This window comes from Pelodiscus sinensis, chromosome 3 (assembly GCF_052426305.1).
Source record: "Pelodiscus sinensis isolate ZL-2025 chromosome 3, ASM5242630v1, whole genome shotgun sequence".
Taxonomy (NCBI): Eukaryota; Metazoa; Chordata; order Testudines; family Trionychidae; genus Pelodiscus; species Pelodiscus sinensis.
Window position 1 is genome coordinate 117,324,040 of NC_143054.1, and position 22,459 is coordinate 117,346,498.

Consider the following 22,459-nt stretch of genomic DNA (forward strand, 5'->3'; position numbering starts at 1 on the left):
GGGGGACTCAGAGACTGACATGGGCACTGCCGGAGGGCAGTGTCCTGAAGAGGATGCCATGGCCTGGAGGGAAGAGGGGAGACACCACCCGAGGGAAGGCTCCCAGCTGGCCAGAAGGAGCTAATTCCCAGGGCAGATGACTGGTGGTGCTGTGGTGGTGAGTGAGCCCCCTCACAGACCCTCAATGATTTAAATGTAACATTAAAGTTTTGTTATGTGTTCCACTGTTGCTCTAATTCCCTGCGTCACTTCCTCATGCCCCTGTGCTGTCTTTGCCTTTATTTCAGGGCTCTGGGTTTTTTTGCCATGAGTTCTCCACACTAAACTATCTGCAGCACTATCAGTCAGTCAGCTAGTCACCTAGGGTATGTCTACACTACATGGCTCTGCCGACAGACCCATGTGGATGAGCTTTGTAGACATAGCAAAATGAAACGGTGATTTAAATGATCATAGAACTGGAAGAGACCTCAGAAGGTCATCAAGTCCAGCCCCCTGCTCTAGGCAGGACCAATTCCAACTAAATCAACCCGGCCAGGGCTTTGTCAAGCCGAGACTTAAACACCTCTAGGGATGGAGACTCCACTACTTCCCTAGGTAACCCATTCCAGTGCTTCACCACCCTCCTAGTGAAATAGTTTTTCCTAATATCCAACCTGGACCTCTCCCACCACAACTTGAGACCATTGCTCCTTGTTCTGCCATCTGTCACCACTGAGAACAGCCTCTCTCCATCCTCTTTGGAATCTCCCTTCAGGAAGTTGAAGGCTGCTATCAAATCCCTCTTCGCTTCTGCAGACTAAACAGACCCAAGTCCCTCAGCCTCTCCTCATAAGTCATATGCTCCAGCCCCCTAATCATTTTTGTTGCCCTCCGCTGGACCCTCTCCAGTGCGTCCACATCCTTTTTGTAGTGGGGGGCCCAGAACTGGACACAATACTCCAGATGCGGCCTCACCAAAGCCGAATAAAGGGGAATGATATCTCTAGATCTGCTGTCAATGCTCCTCTTAATGCAACCTAATATGCCATTAGCCTTCTTGGCTACAAGGGCACACTGTTGACTCATATCTAGCTTCTCATCCACTGTAACCCCCAGGTCCTTTTCTGCAGAACTACTACTTAACTGGTTGGTCCCCAGCTTGTAACTATGCTTGGGATTCTTCCGTCCCAAGTGCAGGACTCTGCACTTGTCCTTGTTGAATCTCATCAGATTTCTTGTGGCCTGACATCGAGCCATTGATCACTACTCGCTGGGCCCGGCCTTCTAGCCATCTTTCTATCCATCTTACCGTCCATTTATCCAATCCACAATCCCTTAACTTGCTGGCAAGAATATTGTGGGAGACTGTATCAAAAGCCTTGCTAAAGTCAAGGTGTATGTAACATCCATTGACTTCCCCATGTCCACCGAGCCAGTTACCTCATCATAGAAGCTAATCAGATTGGTCAGGCACGACTTGCCCTTTGTGAATCCATGCTGACTATTCCTAATCACTTTCCTCTCATCCAAGTGCCTCAATATGGATTCCTTAAGGATCCCTTCCATGATTTTTCCAGGAACCGAGGTAAGACTGACCGGCCTATAGTTCCCTGGATCATCCTTCTTCCCTTTTTTGAAGATGGGCACTACATTTGCCTTTTTTCCAGTCATTCAGGATTTCTCCCGATCTCCACGACTTTTCAAAGATAATAGCCAAAGGCTCCACAATGACATTTGCCAACTCCCTCAGTACCCTCGGATGCACTAAGTCCGAACCCATGGATTTATATACGTTTAGCTTTTCTAAATAGTTCCTAACCTGTTCTTTACCCACCATGGGCTGTCCATCTTCATCCCATCTTGCATCACTTGGCGCAGAAGTCCAGGAGCCGACCTTGTCCGTGAATACAGAGGCAAAGAAAGCATTGAGTACTTCAGCTTTTCCCACATCATCTGTCACTAGGTTACCTCCTTCATCCATTAGGGGCCGCACACCCTCTATGATCACCTTCTTCTTCTTAACATGCCTGTAGAAACCTTTCTTGTTATCCTTCACAGTCCGTTGTTGACTGCCCTGGTAAGCCTCATCCCATGAGGCATAACTGGGCGGTCGTCAAAGGCTTTTGATGTCGACCGCCAAGCGTCCAGACTACCACACTGTGCCGACAAACAGCTGATCGGCACAGTGCGGCAGCCGTTTTAATGTAAATGAAGTGGCAATTATTTAAATAACTGCTTCATTTTGCTATGTCTACAAAGCTCATCTACATGGCACTGTCGACGGAGCCATGTAGTGTAGACATACCCCCAGTCTTCACTCCTTGATTTGCTCACAGCAACTAACTAATGCTCTGTTCTGCTGCTCCTTTTCTATTGCCTTCCTGGCCTTCCCCTGCAGCCACTCTTGTCTGCTTGGAGGACCTCTCTACCACCTTTTATCTGTGGTGGGGTGTTGTAGGACCACAAAGCCTCCAGCAAAGGGGCCTCAGTGCCTAGTCCACTCCGCAAGCCCCAAGAATGATTAGAGGATTGGAAAACATCCCTTTATATAATGTTAAGCAACTGAAAGAGAAGGTGAACGGGTGACTGTTATAGATTATAATCCAATGTATATGGGGAACAAATATTTAATAATGGATTCTTCAGTCAAGGAGAGAAAGGTATAACATGAGCCAATGAGTGGAAGTCGAAGTTAGACAAATTCAGACTAGAAATAAGGCATACATTTGTAATGGTGACTGTAATTAGCCATTTGAAAAAAATTGTCATGGACCGTGGTGGATTCTCTACCACTCACAATTTTTAAATCAATATTGGCTTTTTTTCCCTAAAAGATCTGCTCTAGGAAATATTTTGGTGAAAATCTATGGCTTATGTTATACAGGATGATTACAAAGATCCCCTCTGGAATTTTATGAATCTCTCCCAATTCATTGTAGAAGGAACCTAGCAGTTTAACTCAAGTGTTTGAGAATCAGTGTTGTTACAGTGACATTACAGGTGACTAAAAGCCCCTTGTGGATCCAGATCTCAGCACCTAACATCCAGAATGTCCACTGGACTACTCACAGTGCATAAAATTAAACATATGCTGAAGTATTTGCAAGATCAGAGCTCATGCTTGAAAAGTTTTCCCTAAACGAACTGAGCCAAAGGGGGGGGGGGGGGAGGAGAAAGTAAGTGGAAGGATAAATAATCTTTGTTTTCATCTTCTAAGCTTTATACAGCAGTTAATATATTGAGAAATATTATAAACATATATTTTATACTCTTTATAAACATGAAAGCTCTTGCTTACCCTTGTTAGAGTTAGTGTCCCTTCTTTACATGTACTGCAACGGACCCGCAGTTTCCCAGGCTTCACAGCTTGACAGAAACTTTTGCAGAAAACATAAAAACTATTGTAAATAGCTGCACCTGCTGGAAAGAAAGCAAAGATAATAATTTGCACTGAAATCAGAACTAGACTGGAGCATTTTAAAACAAGTTAACTGATAATTAAAGGAACAAAATCATAGATTTAAAAAACAAAATAGTCCCTTGTGGCTATCTAGTCTGTCCTCCTGCATAACAGGTCATAAGACTTCTGTAAATTAATTTCCGCCTCAAGTCCCATAGTTGTGATTGAACTATAGTATATCTTCCTTAATTATAATTTTTATCTTCCCAAAATTAAATTATTTGCAGTCTTGCTCCTAAATTCACCCTGGGCTGGTCTTTAGGGTAGTAGCAAGATTTACTGCTGGTGCGTACCTTTAAAGACCAATACCTATAGCAGTATGGACCCTTGCAAGCAAGAGGTGATCTCACAAGGGCTGGGGAGTAGGCCATGATCCAAGAAGTGGAACAGAGAAAGACATTTATAGCTCTGCTTGTTGGACTTTTATTTACCCCAGTAAGGGAAGGCTTTTTGATTTGTCCAGAAGGCAAAATGAAGCAACCAGTAAGAGGGAGACCACTGATAGCGAGGGGAAACCCGTGACTGACACTACACTCAAAGCCATTGAGGTAAGCTACTGCTCTAAGGCTATGTCTACACTACAAGGTTTTTGCGCAAAAACCGGTGAAGCATTAACACCTCAAGCACGTTTTTGTGCAAGAAAATCGACAGAAGAGAAGGCTTTTTGAGGTATAGTTATTCCTCTCCCCATGAGGAATAACTCCTTTTTGTGCTACAGTTCTTGTGCAAAAAGGCAGGTGTAGACCCTCCGGAGGGGTTTTTGGGTAAGAAACCCCTATTGGAAAAAGCACAGTTGCTCTGATAGCCATTCTGTAAATGGCCATCAGAGCTTTCTTGCACGAGTGTTCATGCAGTGTGGATGCTCTCTTGTGCAATAGCACATCGCTTTGGTGATGCACTTTGAGGTCTAGATGCGTTTTTGCAGAAAAACTCTTATGCAAAAGACTTGCACAAAAACCCTGCAGTGTAGATTAAGCCTAAGGGTTAAGAGCTATGGTACCTGAGCTACCTCAAGCTACCTCTAAGTTGGCTGCCAGCAATTAAGCAGCCTGTGTGACCTCTGGCCTCTAGGATGGGTAGCTCACTAGCATTAATGGCAGCATGGTCTAAACCAAGGCATGAGGATAAGAATAAGGAACAACTGCATTTGACTCCTTCTGACGCAGTGCTTAAGCATTTTCTCTTTGTTTCTGTCTGCAAAGAGGAGCTGAGTACTGTTTACATACCTCATATGGGGGTGTGTAATGATTAATGGGAAGTGTTTCAAAGGTAGAAAGGGGAAAGTTGGCTATCCAAATCCCACTGACTTTCAGTGGGAGGTGAGTGTCTGACTTCCTCTTGGGCCTTTGAAAATCTACGCCCTACACAGTTCATACAGGTTAAGTACTGGGTTAAATGTTAAAGCTTTGTAGGATTGGGTCCAGTGGTTGAAATCTTCAGAAACATTTACTTCCCCGTTTTTAATTATGTGTTTAATTGTTAACCTGTAGAACTCTTTGCCAGACGATGCTGTGAAGCCAAGACTATAACAGGATTCAAAAAGGAACTAGATAAATTCATGGCGGTTAGGTCCATCAATGACTATTAACTAAGATGTGCAGGGATGGTGTCCCTAAGCTCTCTTTGCCACAGGCTGGGAATGCATGTCAGGATATGGGTGATTGCCTTTTTTGTTCATTCCCTGTGGGGTACCTGGCATTAGCCACTGTTGGAAGACATGCTAATGGGCTAGACGGGCCTTTGGTTTAAACCAGAATGGCTATTTTTATGTTCTTATTATTTTAATTTTACTCGCCATTAACACAATGAAAGCATGTTTATGTACTTAAAGTGTCAGAGTACCAAACATCAACTTTTCCATTTCCCTAATGAAGAGGAAATCTTTATGCATGAGTCACAAAATGGTGTGAAAACTAATTTGTAATGTAATAATAGATTCTTGAGATTTAACTTCTTGCCACCAATCTGATGATCTTCATGATATTTATCTGTGAACCTTTTTCACTAGTACCAGTAGGGTGTGGCAGCGGATAGAGGAGAGAATTATCTGCTTTGCTTGCTAGCTACAAAAATTCACAAATACCTATGCTAATCTCTGAGGATTGGTTGTTTTTTGGTTGTTTTGTTTTTATTTGTGTTGTTTTTATTTGTTTTAGTAACATGACATTCAAATAGCTTTGGATCATACAGTAAGCTACCTGAAAGAAAATATTATGTGTAATACTTTAAAGCAAATATTTACTACATTTTACATGCACTTCAAAATAATAAAGGGAACGTGTATTGTTACGTACAATTTGAAACAAATGCCATGTTATTCACATTCATGAATTCTCTAAATGTACTGGTGCAATTTGTTCCCAAACTTTAATTACTAACAGAGTGGTGCAATAAAAAAAATAGAATCTTCCAAAAGATAAAGAGATGACTCTAGAGAACACTTACATTATTGAAAGAAGACATTTTCCAGTGAGCACTTAATAATATTAAAGAAACCCATCTCTGATCAGTGTCCAAAGCTGCAGGAACATAAAATGCTCTTCCAGAGGGCAGTGATGTCTTTAATATCCTCTTCACTTATATTACCCCCCAAGAATTTTCATTATGCTTCTCTAAGGGAAAATAAATGACCACAGAAGGCCACAGCAGATAACAGGATTTTCAGTTCAATTTAGACCTTGAGCAAGTTGCTGTATAGGTACAGTTCTGTAAATTAAAGGAAGTCCTCAATGTATCCTTTCAGCAGGTATAACACAAGCACCAACAGTGCATGTGTCTCCACAGTGCTCTATCAATATATTCTAAGATGCAGGTGGCGCCTTGCTCATTCAATACTTTTTAGCTCTGCTGAGAGTCATATTAGTGCCAAATATGACAACATTTTCAAAATCTGGACATCTATCCACTAGTAACCAGACTGAGCCCCCCAACAACTTTTTCACCAAGGGCCACTAAAAGACTTGCAGGCAGTAATAACTTGGGTTGAATTCAAGCTAGCATCCAAAGAAATAAAACACTGTGTGTTGAAAAAGATTAAAGGCATTCTGAAAATGTGTCATTCTTTCCTTTTTGCATCTCCTTAGCATGGGAATAGCAAGTTAATCAGCAGAACAAAAATGCAGCACAAATGTTTCATGTATCAGTAGTCACAACCTGTAGTTTGCTGCTGCAGGTCATCAAGAAAATCAAAGTCATTAGAGCTGCCTTCCTTTGGTTCTCCACTTTCAGGTGCATAAAGCATAACTTCAGCACGGACAGAAACTGAGCCCCAGATCTTCTTTTGCATCACCATTTCCCTCCTTTCACTCTGCTAACACTGCTTCTCCTGTAAACAACTTCACACCTTTATCCACATCAGCCCTATTGCTTAGAAAGCTTATTCTGGGTGAATCAAAAGACCATTAATGCCTTCCTTATTCAAATCCACCTTAAGAATCATAACATAAATAGGTCTCATTTGCAATTAACTGAGTCACCAAAAACCACATATAAAGCTGTTCTCTAGCCCTTAGGGAGTAAATCACGTAGTATCATTGATTCTACCCCCATCTCCAGGCCCACACTTCCAACTGTTTTGCATCCTCCTTGTTATACCATGTTCAATTTACCATATAAAATACACGGGGCAAAAATAATATCTTTCATCTGCTATGCATGCTACGAACCTCCCAGTTACACAGAGAGATGTATTGATATTATTGATAGTAAACTGCAAAATATCCACAGTGTAACTCAGCATAAATAAGCATGACTTACTGTCACAATAAGAGGGGATTTTAGAGGCCTCGTTTGAGGATTATAGCAGATTTGCTGTATAGGTTAAATCTTGCACAGAAGACAATGTCTCAGCCTGATTTTAACATTTACCCAGTATGATCAGGGTTTTTTTTTCATTTATGAGTAATAAATTTAATTTTGGGGTTGAGTATTTAGAATAGATCTCGTTGGAAGAGCTATACAAAAAACTGATGTACAGATGCAAACATTCAGATTGTCTTTCCTATAGCAGTGTTGCTGAAGACTGAGAACATGTTCTGATCTTAGGTAAAGGAGTTAAATGGAGACTTTAAGTAATCCAACAACCATGTTAGGAAGCTGGATTGATTCCAATCCCGCACTCCTGTAGTCAATTAGACTTTTGTAGTGAGCAATATCACCAGGAATGGTGGCAAAGAAGAGCCAGAATTCAAAGCTACACAGGTGAGCATATTGTACATTAAACTACAACAGTCTTGCACTAAAAATAGCTATTCAAGGAAGTAGCAAAAATCTTTGGATCGTAGCAAAAATCTTTGACTCGGAATACATTCCAATGGTTCCTCTTTTCAAAGGGTGAAAGGAGAAAAATAAGAAATGAATCTGATTTATGCAAAACACCAGCTCTGAAGTGGTATTATTAATACAGAATTGTAATTATGGCACTGAGCCAGCAATCACTAAAATTATTGCAGCATCAAGCTTACAACCTCGTCTTTCCTCATTCAATCATGCTCTATAGGTTTTTACAAAGTTGTCCATTAATATTTTATAACACTGGCACTCAGCTAGACTATGCAGATATAGCAATTGCCAATTAAAAATAGTAGTCCCATTTTAAGTGTTAGTCCAGATACTGAAGATGTGTGTGACACACAAAAATTAATAAAAATAACCTTTAGTTGATTTCATGGTTTACAGAATTGTGATTTTTTTTTCAAAAGAGAAAACGAATACTTGTGTTTCCCCTTCGTGTTCTCAGAGAACGTGTTGTTACAGCAGTTTTTGGTCTAGGCTCCAAAGATGTGTCTTTCAGGAGTGCCACTGCTATATATTTTTGGCTATCACAAGTAGGAAGATGTATGAGTCTCCCATACAATAGGTGAAATTCCATCATGACTTTTGAAAGTCATTTACTGTGAGTCTACCACATCACATTACTTTATCCTTAAATAAGAGAAGTACAACTTCTATCAGTCAATAATGCTTGATGCTTATACGTTCTGCAGGTTGAAGTCCCTGCCATCAGGAAAATGGCCTTAGAAATGTGATATCAGTACTTCAAAAGGATCTTCCATCATGTTACTCAAAACCACATGAATTTCCCCCAAAACAGTTGACTTATGAACAATTCCCCAGAATATGACTAAGGAAGGAAGAAAAAATAGCCTACATTCATTCATGAAACTCATTCATGAAACCCCGCAAAAACTAAAAAACAACAAATAGTCTAGTAGCACCTTAAAGACTAACAAAACAAACAGATGGTAACATGAGCTTCCATGGGCATAACCCACTTCTAACTCAGCTACCCCTCTGAAGCTTTTGCAAAAACTAAAGCGAATCCTTTCCTACATGGATTGGTATACTCATCTTGCAATCTGCTTCAATGCTGTTGGGTTGACTACCCTTTCAAGAACCATACCGATAACAGAAAGGAACCTTGCCTAGATGTAAAAAGATTATTTGTTTCCTTAGGATCTGATGTGGTAAGATGATTCACCACTAATTCCACCAGGACTGAATGCATGTTTGCGTTAGCCAATGGCACAGGTGGTGGAATTGATGAAATGTCTCTCTACTGGGCTTAATCTGGGTCTTTTCTACCATAGTGAATGGGGGAGTAGCCAACATGAAATTTTGTACCTCCTACTGCCCCACAGTGAATGATGGTGTCCATCACCAAAGCAGTCATTATCTGGTTCCTTCAGCAGAACACAGGCATGGCAGACAATATGGGATGCTCCCTATATAAGAAAGATCTGTCGTCTTCTGATCTGGTCACTACTTATCATTCCCTGCTGTGATTAAACTTCCCTTTCCTGTCAGGAAAAAAAGCATCTAGGGACATCTTGCGAGACATTGCCTAGTCTTACCACTGCAAGGTTAAGAATCAAGATCCTTTACCTCTTTTATGTAAATCTGGTGGCCTGATTGTTCTTTTGAATTGGGAACACTTTGAGATATGAGGTCTCCCAAAGTCCACTTCCAAGTTACTTTAGTCCCCAGAATATTCATGTAGCAGGATAACTTTTGGAGACATCAAATGTCTTGATAATGAAGCCTACTGCAAGTGCTTTCCCACCCTAGGCAGAATGTATCCAAGATCATACCATTTTGGATCAGAGGAATATGAGAATCCTTGTCTAACTGTACATTGTTTTCACACTGTCACAAAGCTGGAGCATCTCAGAAGTTTCCTATCACCCAGTTACAGTACAGCAGTCTCTATATGGCTTGAGATCATTGATGATGTCACCTCTTTTTGGGACTTTCTAAGGGCAATAAATATCACCTTAAATACTCGGATGGTCACCAGGCCAATCAAAACATCCTCTTGATTAGTTCCACAATATTTTACATCCTACTAAAAGTTAGGAATCCTCTGAAGCATATCCCATCGGGAATCTATGTACTCCAATTTACTCTGAAGAACAAGCTAGTGACTAAAGTCCTTCAGTGGTAAAATGCAGAAAAGGTGGGATTGCTTCCAGAGTTCTGTTCTTGGTCAGCCAGTGATACAAGTAGGAAAAAACATGCACTGCTTCCAGTCTTTATAGAATTGCTAAAAATGTAACAAAACACATATGATACTGACACAAATGTAAGTAACACTGGTAGTACTGTTCTCCTGTCAGAAACTTGAGATGCATCTAGTAGCTGGACATGTATGTCTAACAGTAGTCAGGCATCTGCAAGGTTCAAAATACATCACCAGGATCAGTAAAACAATGCAATGGGCAAAAGAAGCAGGATTGTTACCAAGGATAAGTCAGTCCATCCATACTAAGGCACTAAGAAATAGTGAGGCTAAGATGGCCCCAGGAGCACAGAGCAGACAATAAGTCAGGTTTTAATATTGCCATCTAACTTCACAGTTACCTTATGCCATTACTGAAAATCATGGACTTTGCTCCACAGCAATCTGATATCAATGAGAGGCTTTACATTGATAGCAATAAGCATTCAATCTGGTCCCATATCCTGAAAGATGACAGTTAGTACCTTGGGTTTCATGGATGAAAGTTTTAATCTATTTGTAGTGGTCATCATTAAAGTCTTTCCAAGTGGCTTTGGAAGTAATCAACATAATTCTATTCGGGTATGTCTACACTACAAAGTTAATTCGAACTAACAGACGTTAGTTCAAATTAACTTTAATAGGTGCTACACAGGCAAACCGCTAGTTCGAACTTAATTCGAACTAGGTAAACCTCATTCCACGAGGACTAATGCCTAGTTCGAATTAAGTAGTTCGAATTAAGGGCTGTGTGGCCACTTGATTCGAACTAGTGGGAGGCTAGCCCTCCCCAGCTTTCCCTGGTGGCCACTCTGGGCAACACCAGGGAAACTCTTCTGCCCCCCTTCTGGCCCCGGAGCCCTTAAAGGGGCATGGTCTGGCTACGGTGCCCGTGCCAGGTGCAAGCCTGCCAGCACCCAGCCAGCAGACCATGCACCTGGCACGGCACGAGCCAGCCACCCGCTGCCACCCAGCCCTCCGCCTCTTCCCGGGACCAGGCTGGTGGCTCCCGGGAATCTGCCCGGGGCTGCAAGAGGTGGGCGCCCGCCTGGTCTAGTGCGGAGATCGTGGACCTCATCCATGACGTCCACACTAGGCACAGGAAAGTGGCCGTCTAGGGCAGGATAGCTGCCAGCCTGGCCACCCAGGAGCAGGTTTGCATGAAAATCAGGGTGGTCCAGTGAGACCCCCTGACCCTGAGCTTAGAATGGCCGTACTGGGTCAGACCAAAGGTCTATCTAGCCCAGTAGCCTGTCTGCCGACAGCGGCCAACACTAGGTACCCTGGAGGGGATGGACCGAAGACAATGACCAAGCCATTTGTCTCGTGCCATCCATCTCCAGCCTTCCACAAACAGAGGCCAGGGACACCATTTCTACCGCCTGGCTAATAGCACTCCATGGACACAACCTCCATGACTTTATCTAACTTCTCTTTAAACTCTGTTCTAGTTCTAGCCTTCACAACCTCCTGCAGCAAGGAGTTCCACAGGTTGACTATTTGCTTTGTGAAGAAGAACTTTCGCTTATTAGTTTGAAGCCTGCTACCCATTCATTTCATTTGGTGTCCTCTAGTCCTTCTATTATGGGAACTAATGAAGAACTTTTCTTTATGCACCCTGTCCACACCACTCATGCTTTTATAGACCTCTATCATATCCCCCCTCAGTTTCCTCTTTTCTAAGCTGAAAAGTCCCAGTCTCTTTAGCCTCTCTTTATATGGGACCTGTTCCAAACCCCTGATCATTTTAGTTGCCCTTTTCTGAACCTTTTCCAAGGCCAAAATATCTTTTCTGGGGTGAGGAGATCACACCTGTACACAGTACTGAAGATATGGCGTACCATAGTTTGATACTTCCCCTCTTCCCTCTTCCTCTGGCTTCCCCCTTCTAGCTCCCTCCTCCCAGGTTTCCTCCTCCCCTCTCCCACCCTCTCTCTTCCCCTCTCCCACCTCCTTTTCCCAGTCTCCCCGAGTTTTGTTAAATAAAGAGAGTTTCTATTTTTGAACATGTGTCCTTTATTTTGTACATCAGGAAGGGGGGCTAGGGAGGGGTAAGTGGAAGGAAGTGAGGGAGTAATGGGGTACGAGCCCTCGATGGGAGGACTAGGTTGGCTCTGCGGGCTCCTCGGGGTGGAAGCTCTCTTGCAGCCCCCCGATTAACCACCACCCCGGATGGCAGCCTGCGGCAAGTGCAGCCGGGCTGATGGTCGAGTGCTATGATGTGCCGTTGAGGGGCCATTCAGGGCACTCCAAGCGAGGACTGCTTTGCTGTCCCTCATCGAGTTAGACAAGCGAGCGGGGAACTCCTGAGAACTGTCTGTCCGGGGTGGGGGTCGGGTTCCTTTAAGCTCAGCCCTCGGCTAGCCTGAGACAGCAGCTCCACGCTCTAAGTCCTAATCTGATGCCCTGCCAGCACTGCTTCCGGCCAGCCTTAACCTCGGTTCAGGGTCCACTCAATGTGGACAGGCTAGTTCAAATTAGCAAAATGCTAATTCGAACTAGTTTTTAGGTCTAGATGCACTAGTTCGAATTAGCTTAGTTCGAATTAACTAATTCGAATTAAGTTAGTTCAAATTAATCCTGTAGTGTAGACATACCCTTCCTTTCTAGTGATATTCCTCACTCAAGATTTGTACTGGTTAAAGCTCAGAACTGGCCATGAAAAGGTAAGGGATGGCTGAACTAGCCATACTGCAAGTATTATAGGGATAGATTTGCACACCTTTGCTATTTGGCTTCGGAGAAGTACCCAGAAAATGTGTCTCAAAGTTGAATATCAGAATTTTGGCTGGAACACTTTAAACACCAGTTGGAGGTAAGATTTCTCCATTTGAAATTAACAAGTAGTATCAGATACAGATGCTGTGTTTAACTTTCACAGCCAGATCATTCATTACTTTTACCTCTTTATTACTTCTGATGACTTTTGCATACAATCTGCCCGCAATAGAGGAACGGTCTGAACCTGGGTTTGGAGAAACTCTCTCATTTTTCCCACTATGAAAAGGGGCCAATTCACCAGCCATGTCAATGATTCTTCCACTATATTGTCAATATTTCATTCCCTTTTCTACCAGGTGTTTTCATTTTCCAAATGCAAATACACTTCAGCATCAAGACAAGTAAGCCAGGTTCTATTACCTTCCAGCACCCCAGAAAAGGTATCCCCATTCAGATTTTTCATTTAAGCTGGTGCACCAAATAGGGTTTCCAACTCTCTCACTTTTGCTAGGAGTCTCCCATAATCATGCGTTATCTCCTGGAGGCTACTTCAGCCAATCAGGGAGATTTTCGGTGCTAACAGTCTGTTAGTGCAGCAAAGCTTCCTGCCTACCCTTACTCTGTTCCAGTCCCTAAAATGCTCAGCACCATCCCTTTTGGGAGCTTCCCTTCACCCCTACCCACATCCTAGCCCACTGCACCAGTCCACAGCCTGCACCCACTTCCCAGCCCCTGGCCCATCCCAGAGGTGCAGCCTGCATCCCATCTTGCCTGCATCCCCTCTTGCACCTAAGCTCTTTCCCAAATCTCCACGCTTGCACCCCAACCTTGTGCCCAAGCCTAGTGAAAGTGAGGGTGGGGGGCAGCAAGCAATGGAGGGAAGGAGGATGGAGTAATTAAGGAGCAGGGTCTCAGAGAAGGGTATGGCCTCAGGACAGGGTGTGCCAGTGGCAAAAAAGGGGTATATGGCTTTATACAATTAGACAGTTGGCAACCCTACTACTAAGCTACTTTCCATATTCTTTCCCTAACCACAATCTGCTTCAGGAACCTTTCTAAAGCTCCCACAAGCAACTGAGCTACTTGTTGGTCTTTTAGCTCACTATTTGGAAGGCAGCTCATTAGTCACAGGTGGAGCTAAAATTAACTCCCTTAAAGGACTGTCCCATCCTGCAACAGTAAATTTTAAAGGTAGTTACATAAACAAATGTGCTGACTCTTTGCATCCTCTGTGCAACCACTACTGGTTTAGCCCTCACAAGTGGGTAGTTACAATCTAAGGCCTTGACTTGCAATGGGGGTGATGGGCAGAAGGGTTTCAATACATACCTCAGTCAAAAGCACAAGTATTTTCTGAGACTTTCCTATAATTCATGTAATAGTCTTCTTTAGTAACCAGACCTTAAGCAGGTTTAAAACCAATACACTGGTCATTTGATAAAAGCTGGCCCAGTAGATTTATGAAAATATAATGTTTACTTTCATAAAAATGGTGTTGAAAACTCCTGTTATTTAGCTTAATAAAAATAATAAAATGTGACTGTTCAGTGCTGGCTTTATTTCATTTCTAAAATTGAATGGCATACTGCACAGCATTGTCAGATGGAACAGTGCATCGCTGCTTTGGTCTTATCAGTGAGGATTTTTATCCAGAATGGAAAAAAAAAACACATACACTCAAGGTGAACAAGTTTTAAACTAAAAAACACAGTGATACATTTTCATCTATCTTCCCTGTTGTACTGAGAAGGTCACTTTCAGGAAGGAGCAAGCAAAGCCATGCACTCCAAGAGCTCATTTGTAATGTACAGTCTTGGTAAAAATGTTTGGTGTTGTCTTGATTGAGCTCATTTAATTATAGAGCTTTCACCAGCCAAAATATTAATGTAGACATGAATAAAAGAGGCTGCTTATTTATGTTCGTTGCCTGGATCTCTCTCCTCATCCCAGTGCAACACCCTCTCTTTTTTCTAATTCCACTTTAAAGCTGGCTTCATATACTATCGCTCAATAAAAATACTGCCACTGGCCTCTTCTTTATTGCTTGATATACAGATGCAGACAGAAAGATGTTCTGTCTATTCCAATGTTTTTTGTATTCTCTTTCTATTTAAACTGTAATCTAAGGTCTCGCTAAGGAAATGAAAAAAATCATCTCTTTTTATTTTTGTCCTGTTTTACATTAATCATACTTTTTGTGTTTCACATATAATGCAGACCAATTATTCTAATGTGCATGTCTGGTTTACAGGAAACAGTCATAATGGCTATCGGCCAAATCCTGAAGTCTCGTCTTGATCAAACTACCACTTAAATCCATATGATTTATTGAATAAAATCTGAGTAAGATATTTGGGAACCAATTACTATTTTTATTTGAACTTTCTCTCGCAGGTGATATTACTAAACCTTTTGCAGTTGAACCTGCTTTGGATGTGGGGGACACAGTTGTGTGAAATTCTTGCAATAATCAGAAATCCACATGAAAGTAATCTGAGTTCCGGTTTCATTACACCTATTTCATGGAAAGTTGCTAAAGATCACAGACACCTAGGGACATTTTACAGACCGTTAAAATCATGCAAATATGCTCTGAAATAAAATGTGTTTTGCTTCAAGATGTGGGTTAATTAAATATTAAAAAACCCTCAAGGCAAAGCATGGATGGTGCAAACCCTATGTACTTCCTTGCAATTCCCATATTGCATTCCACATCCCCCTACTCCCTAACAAGGGGTCTCCAACTCCTGGACCATGGGCGATCCCTGAATGCTGAAATTGCACAATCTGGTCCAGAACTCCCAGTGGGCCAGGAAGGAGGATGCTGTCCATTACCAGCACCCAAGCCCTACCCTTTCCCATCTTTATCCTGTCCTCCCCCACCCGCATGGCACTCTATCCCCTGATGCAGCAGATTTAGAGTAAAAAGCGGGGGCGTGTTGCAGTGCTGTGGCCTGCACTCTCTGCAGGAGCCATAAGGAAGCAGAGTGCATAGAGTGAGTGCACTCGCTCCAATTCTCCTGTGGCTCCTGTTGCCACGGTGAAAGCAGGGGAAGTGACTGCTGCTGCCACATGGTGCCAGCCCCCCCCCCCCAACCAGTAGCCCCAAATCTGCTAGTTCAGAGGACAGGGTGCTATGGGGGGGGGGAGAGATATGGAGATGGTGGGAAGGGGCAGGGCTTGGGGAACAGTAATGGATAGGCCCTCCCCAGCCAGCCCGGAGTCCCAGGCCAGATTGTGCAATTGCTCCAACCAGGGATGACCATTGGTCCAGGAGTGTGAGACCCTTGCTCTAACAGTTTCCTGACTAGTTTCCAAGCTATATAGCCCAGCAGTGGACATCTCCTCTCAAGGTAGTGTAATTTAGTCCCACAAAGAACAACAAAAAATGGCAGCAATTGTTTGGAAATCCAAAAAATCATAATAGAATTTTGAGAAACTTTAAAAAAAAGAAAAAACCCTAAAATCCCAGCACTCACACAAATGACAGGAGCTGACAATGCAACAAATGTTATACAGAACCTGAAGAGCAAGAACTGGAACTTCTTCATGAGGCCCTCGTGCCAGGATCCTATACTGCGCAGTACATACTGACATGACTAAGTTGTGAGCAGTTAGACCTAGTGGCTCAATACTCAGGATGATAATCTGTGAATAGATTTGTATTGGGCCATTAAGTTCCTTGAATATTACTAATGGTCCCCACGTAGTATGACTACATTAATAATGCAGATTAATACTTCATATTTTTAATTCAAAATACAGGAATGATGCATGCATACAAACAGGAATACAACACATTCAGCAGATTATAAACTTTCCAATTATATTCACATTAAGTATGTTACATAAGGCACATTCCAGTTTGTCATATTCATAAGCATATTTTCATAAAGCATATGGAATGCCGCATGGCAAAGGCATGGTCAGAATTTTAGCAATAGCAGTCGGCCAACAAAATGCTCCGTCAGAACACAGATAGCAGACTTATTACTCATTTTACAAGTGCAGTTATTGTTTATTTCTCAGCTTTGGACTTCCTTCTGTCAACAATAATGAACAATTAATGAAAGGTAAAGATAGGGTAAGGGTATTTGTGTAGCCTGATGTACATATTTTTGCCATATTAGAATGAAAATGTCTGTCTTCACTGAAAAATCTTCTTTTCCCCATTTCTCTTTAATCAATAAATTTTGATAACACTTGAAATAGTCAGTTTTTTTCTCTTTTAGAGGCCCTTCATATTGTGAGACCCTAAACTGTAACTTAGTTTAGGCTCACCCCTCCACTGCGCTGCTGTAGGAGAAAAATCCAGCAGAACACTATTTGGCACTGAGGAATCCTCCTGCACCAGTGCAAAGCTTGTGTACTTACCCTAGGGAACAATGAGGGTTTGCCAATTGGTGTTTACCCCCAACCTGCCAAAATGTTTACAAACATTTCCTGTTCTCTTCTCTAAATATCCTAAAATATTGCATCACTAGCAGATACTGTAGTTAATAATGAAAACAAACATGTGCAGAACTCTTCTACGTGGAAAACCTTGCCTGAAAACAAAGCTTTTTAAAAATATTTTCATTAAAATCTCTTGTCTGATTTTAAATTTTAAGCTGACATATTAAGCTTTGTAAACTGATTATGCTGTCCCCTTACATACTCATTTTCAGAAAAGCATTTAATCTAAGATACTTTTTAAAATATTAACTGTCTTGTCAATTACACAGAGATCACAGTCTACTGTACTGTAAATATTGTGTAAGAAGTGCTCTTCCATTTCCCGTGTTTATGTTAATACTTTTCAATTTTTGTATTTGTTAAGATCTGATGAGCTTATCAGCAATTGTGAGAGGACAAACAGTGTCTAATTTATTTAGTTTCTTGGTTTCCTTGTTTTACTTCTATAAAAGTTTGTTATTGATTTTGTTTTATAAGCAAATGCTCTTTTTGATGCCTCTTAATTTTCAATCAGACCCTGACTCCTGGTGGAAGGAAACATTCATGTATAGAAAAACTAACTAAATCATTTAAAATAAATGCTATGTTACTTTTTGAAAAGCCAAAAAAGAAAATAAGTAATGCTTTCAAATAAGCCACATTAACCCAGTAATAATGGCAGCTTTTAACATGCATTGTTTTAATGTAGGAAACAGTAAGTGTTTTGAAATAATTCAGTGTTTGGAATAAGATAGGAAACTAATCTCTTTCTATTCAATGCATATATGTGAAAACACACACATAAGTAGGTACAGAAATATTACCTAAACATGCAATATGTAACATCAATAAACTAATCAGTAAGAAAGGAATCAGTGGTCTCTTTAAACTTCATACAGGTAGTGAGAAAAGGTCAGGTTGGGATAACACCATTTGCGCCACCTGTAATTCCTGGGCATTCACTCTACTCCTCAGTAGTCAGTCTCACTCTCCACTCTTTCAGGGTCTGTCTGTTTCGCCATCCAAAGTTCTTGCCGTTTTTTCCTGTCTGAAATCTTCACTGTAGTTATAAGCTGTGATGCTCCCATGCCAAGCCAAACCAAATTGTTGAGCTCCACATGCTCCGAAGCAAAATTTCAGAGGGAATGATCCCTACATTACTTTTTAAGTATCAATAAATAGGAAGGGGGAGATATTTGAAGTAACTGTCCTATTTCCTGTATACCTGTAACAATCTGAATTGTCTGAACAACCCATGCCCCTTATAGTCACATAGAAAACACACAGTAACAGTCAGACAAACAGAAGGGCTATATAATATTTATGAAATAGAACAGACATTATGAACATTTCAGGATGGTTAATTTTTGTGGGGGTGGAGTGGAGACATGTGGGTGTTTGAAAAAAATCAGACTCATAATGGAAAACTAACTTTAACTGTGAATCAGCTATTGCTGCTCCACAAACACTAATTGTACATAGGGATCTCGAATGGTATCTAATATATGGTGTGCCAAGTTCAGAGGAGGACTTTATGAAAGTTTACCAGCTAGCAAACTACTGGCCACCCTGTGTACTTCATTTTCAACTTCTTCAGAGGATCTGAAACACAGAAAATCTATAATAACAACTTCACCCCTCATAATACAGAAAAAGAATCAGACAGCAACACCACAGTCTGCTGCTTTTGAATGAGAGAAGAGAAAAAGAGAAATACCATCAAAGAGATGTTTTGCACACACTGTAAAGTTGAATACTGGAGATCAGAACTACAAACACCAAAGAGATATAAAAATACTGGGAAACATTAACAATGAAGAAATTTCTTACAGTTTAGCTGAAGAAAGTCAGACAATATAGGAAATATTATTAGGAAAGAGAATATTCTCCCTCACAGAATGTATGTAGCTGAGCTTCCGAATGATTTCAAAGATGAGGTACGAGAAGATAACGGTTGGACCAGCGTAATGTTCAACAGAGAACAGACCAAATTATAAGGTAACTTCCAATAATGGTATCTTATTATATGGATAGAAAAGTGTTTGCTATTTTGCAAAGACCTGTGTTTCTTATTAGCTGATAATCTACACTTTGGACAGAAGCGGTCGTCAGCAATGGTGCCAGCAACACATTCTCTTGCCCTTTGAAAGCTCTGGATTAAATTTTATACCATTATTTTAATTAAAGAGAATGCCTGTGAGTGATACAGAAATGTTTTATCTTAATAATCAATCTCACTTATAAATATGCATATATTCAGTAGCAATTCTTACAATTTTTTATGAGAATTACAATAGTGAAGCCTCATATACAAAAGGGAATATGCTCTAGGTGCAAAGTGGTCAAAAATATACCTTTTAGTGGATGGATGTAGTTAGAGGTAATGGCAAAGTGCTTAAAGATGTAATAGGATCATTCTACCTCAGCAATATGAAAACTGTTTCATTAACAAGCCAAGTACAGTAAACCTATAATGCGCAGAACATAAATCCACTGTACAATGCAACATAATGGGATTTTTTTTTGTTTGGAAGAGGCCTCAGTGTAGCCTATCAAGTTACTTGCCTATGGTTGTGTTGATTTAGATTAATTCATTAATATATTAATGGGTAGATTTAGTTTAAAGGTAACAGTTAAGAGCTGTAATGAAAAAAAATCCACCAATTATATGTCACATTAAGTATGTTACATAAGGTACATTCCAGTTTGTCATATTCATAAACATATTTTCATAAAGCATATGGAATGCCGCATGGCATTCTGCAGTACAATGTTCCCTGCTTGCCCAGTGCCTCAGACTGGAGTAACTGGAGACGGGGTGGCATATGTACCTGGCCAGAGGGCTACACTCAGAGGAGTGAGAGGCAGGCATTCTAAAGCTGTTCTCAGCATTCCCACAGGCCCTTTGTGTTAGCTTGACTGATGGCTGGGTTCAGGTGTAATACACTAGGCCTTATGTCTGCCTGTTGCAGTTTGTGAAGGCCCACTGAATACTAGCACAGCGGTACTCAACTTCTTATGGTGGCTATGCCACTGACCTGCCTTGGTACAGGTCCGTGCCCTTTCTTAGCTGGGGCCAGGGCATGTTTGTAAATAAGAGTCTAACAAGAGCCGCAAATTAGTGATCCTGCTGCTTGTACCTGTCTGTGTGCATATGCTGTTTGATATGGTGCCTCCCTCCACATAGCCAACCACAAGCCTATTGGTGCCATGCACTGACTGGGATGTGTGGCAGTCCAGATGCCCTAGGAGCAGCATATTGCAGTACAGTGCAGCCCAAGGGCTGTCTGGTGAATCAGGTTCCCCTGCAGTACAGTGGTTCCTGCTTTAGGGCATAACAAAATGATTCAGCCTTTGAATACACTTTCCAATGAGTGCTATGTCTGCATTACAACCAATTAGAGGGCAAGGTTGCATTTGAATGAAAAACACACATAAGCTCACAGTCCAGGTCGAGTAATATGGGGCTGTATTTTAATCTTTGGTCCAGGCTGTAACAGGCCATTTGCAAGATCAGCAGAAGCTAAGGTTAGCAGATTTCCGTGGTTGACCTCCAGATGCAGGTCATAGCCCATTTATGGTTTCCTAGCACTGAAAAGGGGAACTTATGTCTGGGACATTTCACCCACATAGGATGGTAGGAAAATACCCTCACACTCAGCAGATTCATCACTATATAAAAGTCCCAAAATAATTGGTTCTGGCTGAGCTGAGTAATCAGGACACAGGATGTGATAGATGACCACAAAGGCCCATGGTAACAAGTTGATGTGTATAAAAATAAGTTGAGAGCAAAGATACCTTGACCTATAGGAAAAGGACACTTCAACATTATAAACATCCCCAACTGAATATGCATCAAACATATCAGTGTCAGCGTCACATAGTATAAAAGGGGGACCCAAGTCTACGGGAGATAGGGAGAAGAAGATGTAGTCCTTGGAAAGTCCAGAATGATGGCCGCTGGAGATGGGGAAGGTGAAGATAATGAGAAATATGATGAGCTAACACCTAAGATTGTTCTAGAAGGAATGGTGTAAGCATATGGTATGGAAATATGCTTTCCCTATCTTATGAAATTGAAGTGTTTGTGACTGTGTTAACAGTATTAATAAATTATATTTGTAAATATTCAAGAGTTTCTAGAGTGTGAGTGTTGCAACTGTGAACATCAGGGTTCCCAATCATAGAATAATTGAATACTTGGCTTGATTCATGGACAAAGAACCTGTCAACCCTATAGGTGAGCAATTAGTAATTTAAACGTAATCTTAGATCAGACAACAACAGTGAATTACAATTAAAAATAAGATACTTCAGCACAATTATTGTAACAAGTGCTTTTTTTGTAAGAAAAAAAAGGTGCTAGTACTCTGGGGCAACTTGTTGAGCAAAAAAACAAAAACGCGTTGGGGGCCGAAATTCGGTTGCAGCCCCTTTAAGAGCCACAGTGCTGTACTGGGATCCGGAAGAAAAAACGCCATGCATCCCGAGCAGGCTTCTGTCAGGAGCCAGGCCACCCCAGGAAAACAGGAGCCAGTACACATAGGGGAAATTCCATTCCCTTTCTGTGGGCTGGGAAAATAGGTGATGGTATGCCGTTCCGAGCAATACCGTCACAAAAAAAAAACCTGACTGTAACTATGATTACTGAAAAGTAACTTCAGTTTAACTAAAATTTCCTCCTATGAGAATTTTGTCACATTTCAAACTCAGTGCATATAAAGCGCGTTGAACCATTTGCTGGTAATGTTATCTTGTGGAAATTATTAATAATAATAATAATTAATAATAATAATAATAAAGAGTAGGAATTTCACAGTACACCTAAACTTCACAAAGCAATCTAAGCAATCTAAGGACCACGTTTCAAAACAGATATAAGATACTGAGAATCTGATTATGATTACTCAAGTGTATTTATTTTTTAATTGAATTTGCACACATAGATAGTATATTTCATTAAGTAATTTGCATGTGTAAATTTAGGTTGTGTGTGAATCAGATATTTTCACAGGTAAAAAAGTTAGTTGTTAAATTTATGTGTGCAAATACATACAAATTCTTGCTGAAACTATCACAGCTGCCAAAACAGACCTAATGGCCAGCTCTGCCAAAAAAGTTGGTGAGTTTTAGTTTTGAGAATGCAATGCAAGCTAGAATCTGATTAGACTAGGGCTTCCTTTCTTCTCCAATTACTGCTTCCTAACAAATAAGGGAAGAATGAACAAAGGCATATAAATTAATTTTAGCTCTGACACTGTCCCCTAAGCTAAATATTTACAGACATGAAAAATGTTAAAAATTATAAACCAGGCTTTCAGATATAATAATTGAATAACCATGAATAAAGAGAATAATAATGT

At 41.1% G+C, this 22,459-nt stretch overlaps 1 protein-coding gene across 4 annotated transcripts in view; it reads right to left on the reverse strand.

Moving 5' to 3' along the window:
• PRKN (parkin RBR E3 ubiquitin protein ligase) overlaps positions 1-22,459 on the reverse strand; it is a 1,204,231-nt gene that overhangs the window by 739,236 nt on the left and 442,536 nt on the right. For 3 of the 4 annotated variants that reach the window (XM_075924578.2, XM_075924581.2, XM_075924579.2), the window contains one exon: positions 3,281-3,402. In XM_075924578.2, the coding sequence (XP_075780693.2) occupies positions 3,281-3,402 (122 nt within the window). The remainder of the gene's footprint in view (positions 1-3,280; positions 3,403-22,459) is intronic. The other variant, XM_075924580.2, reaches the window with a different exon arrangement.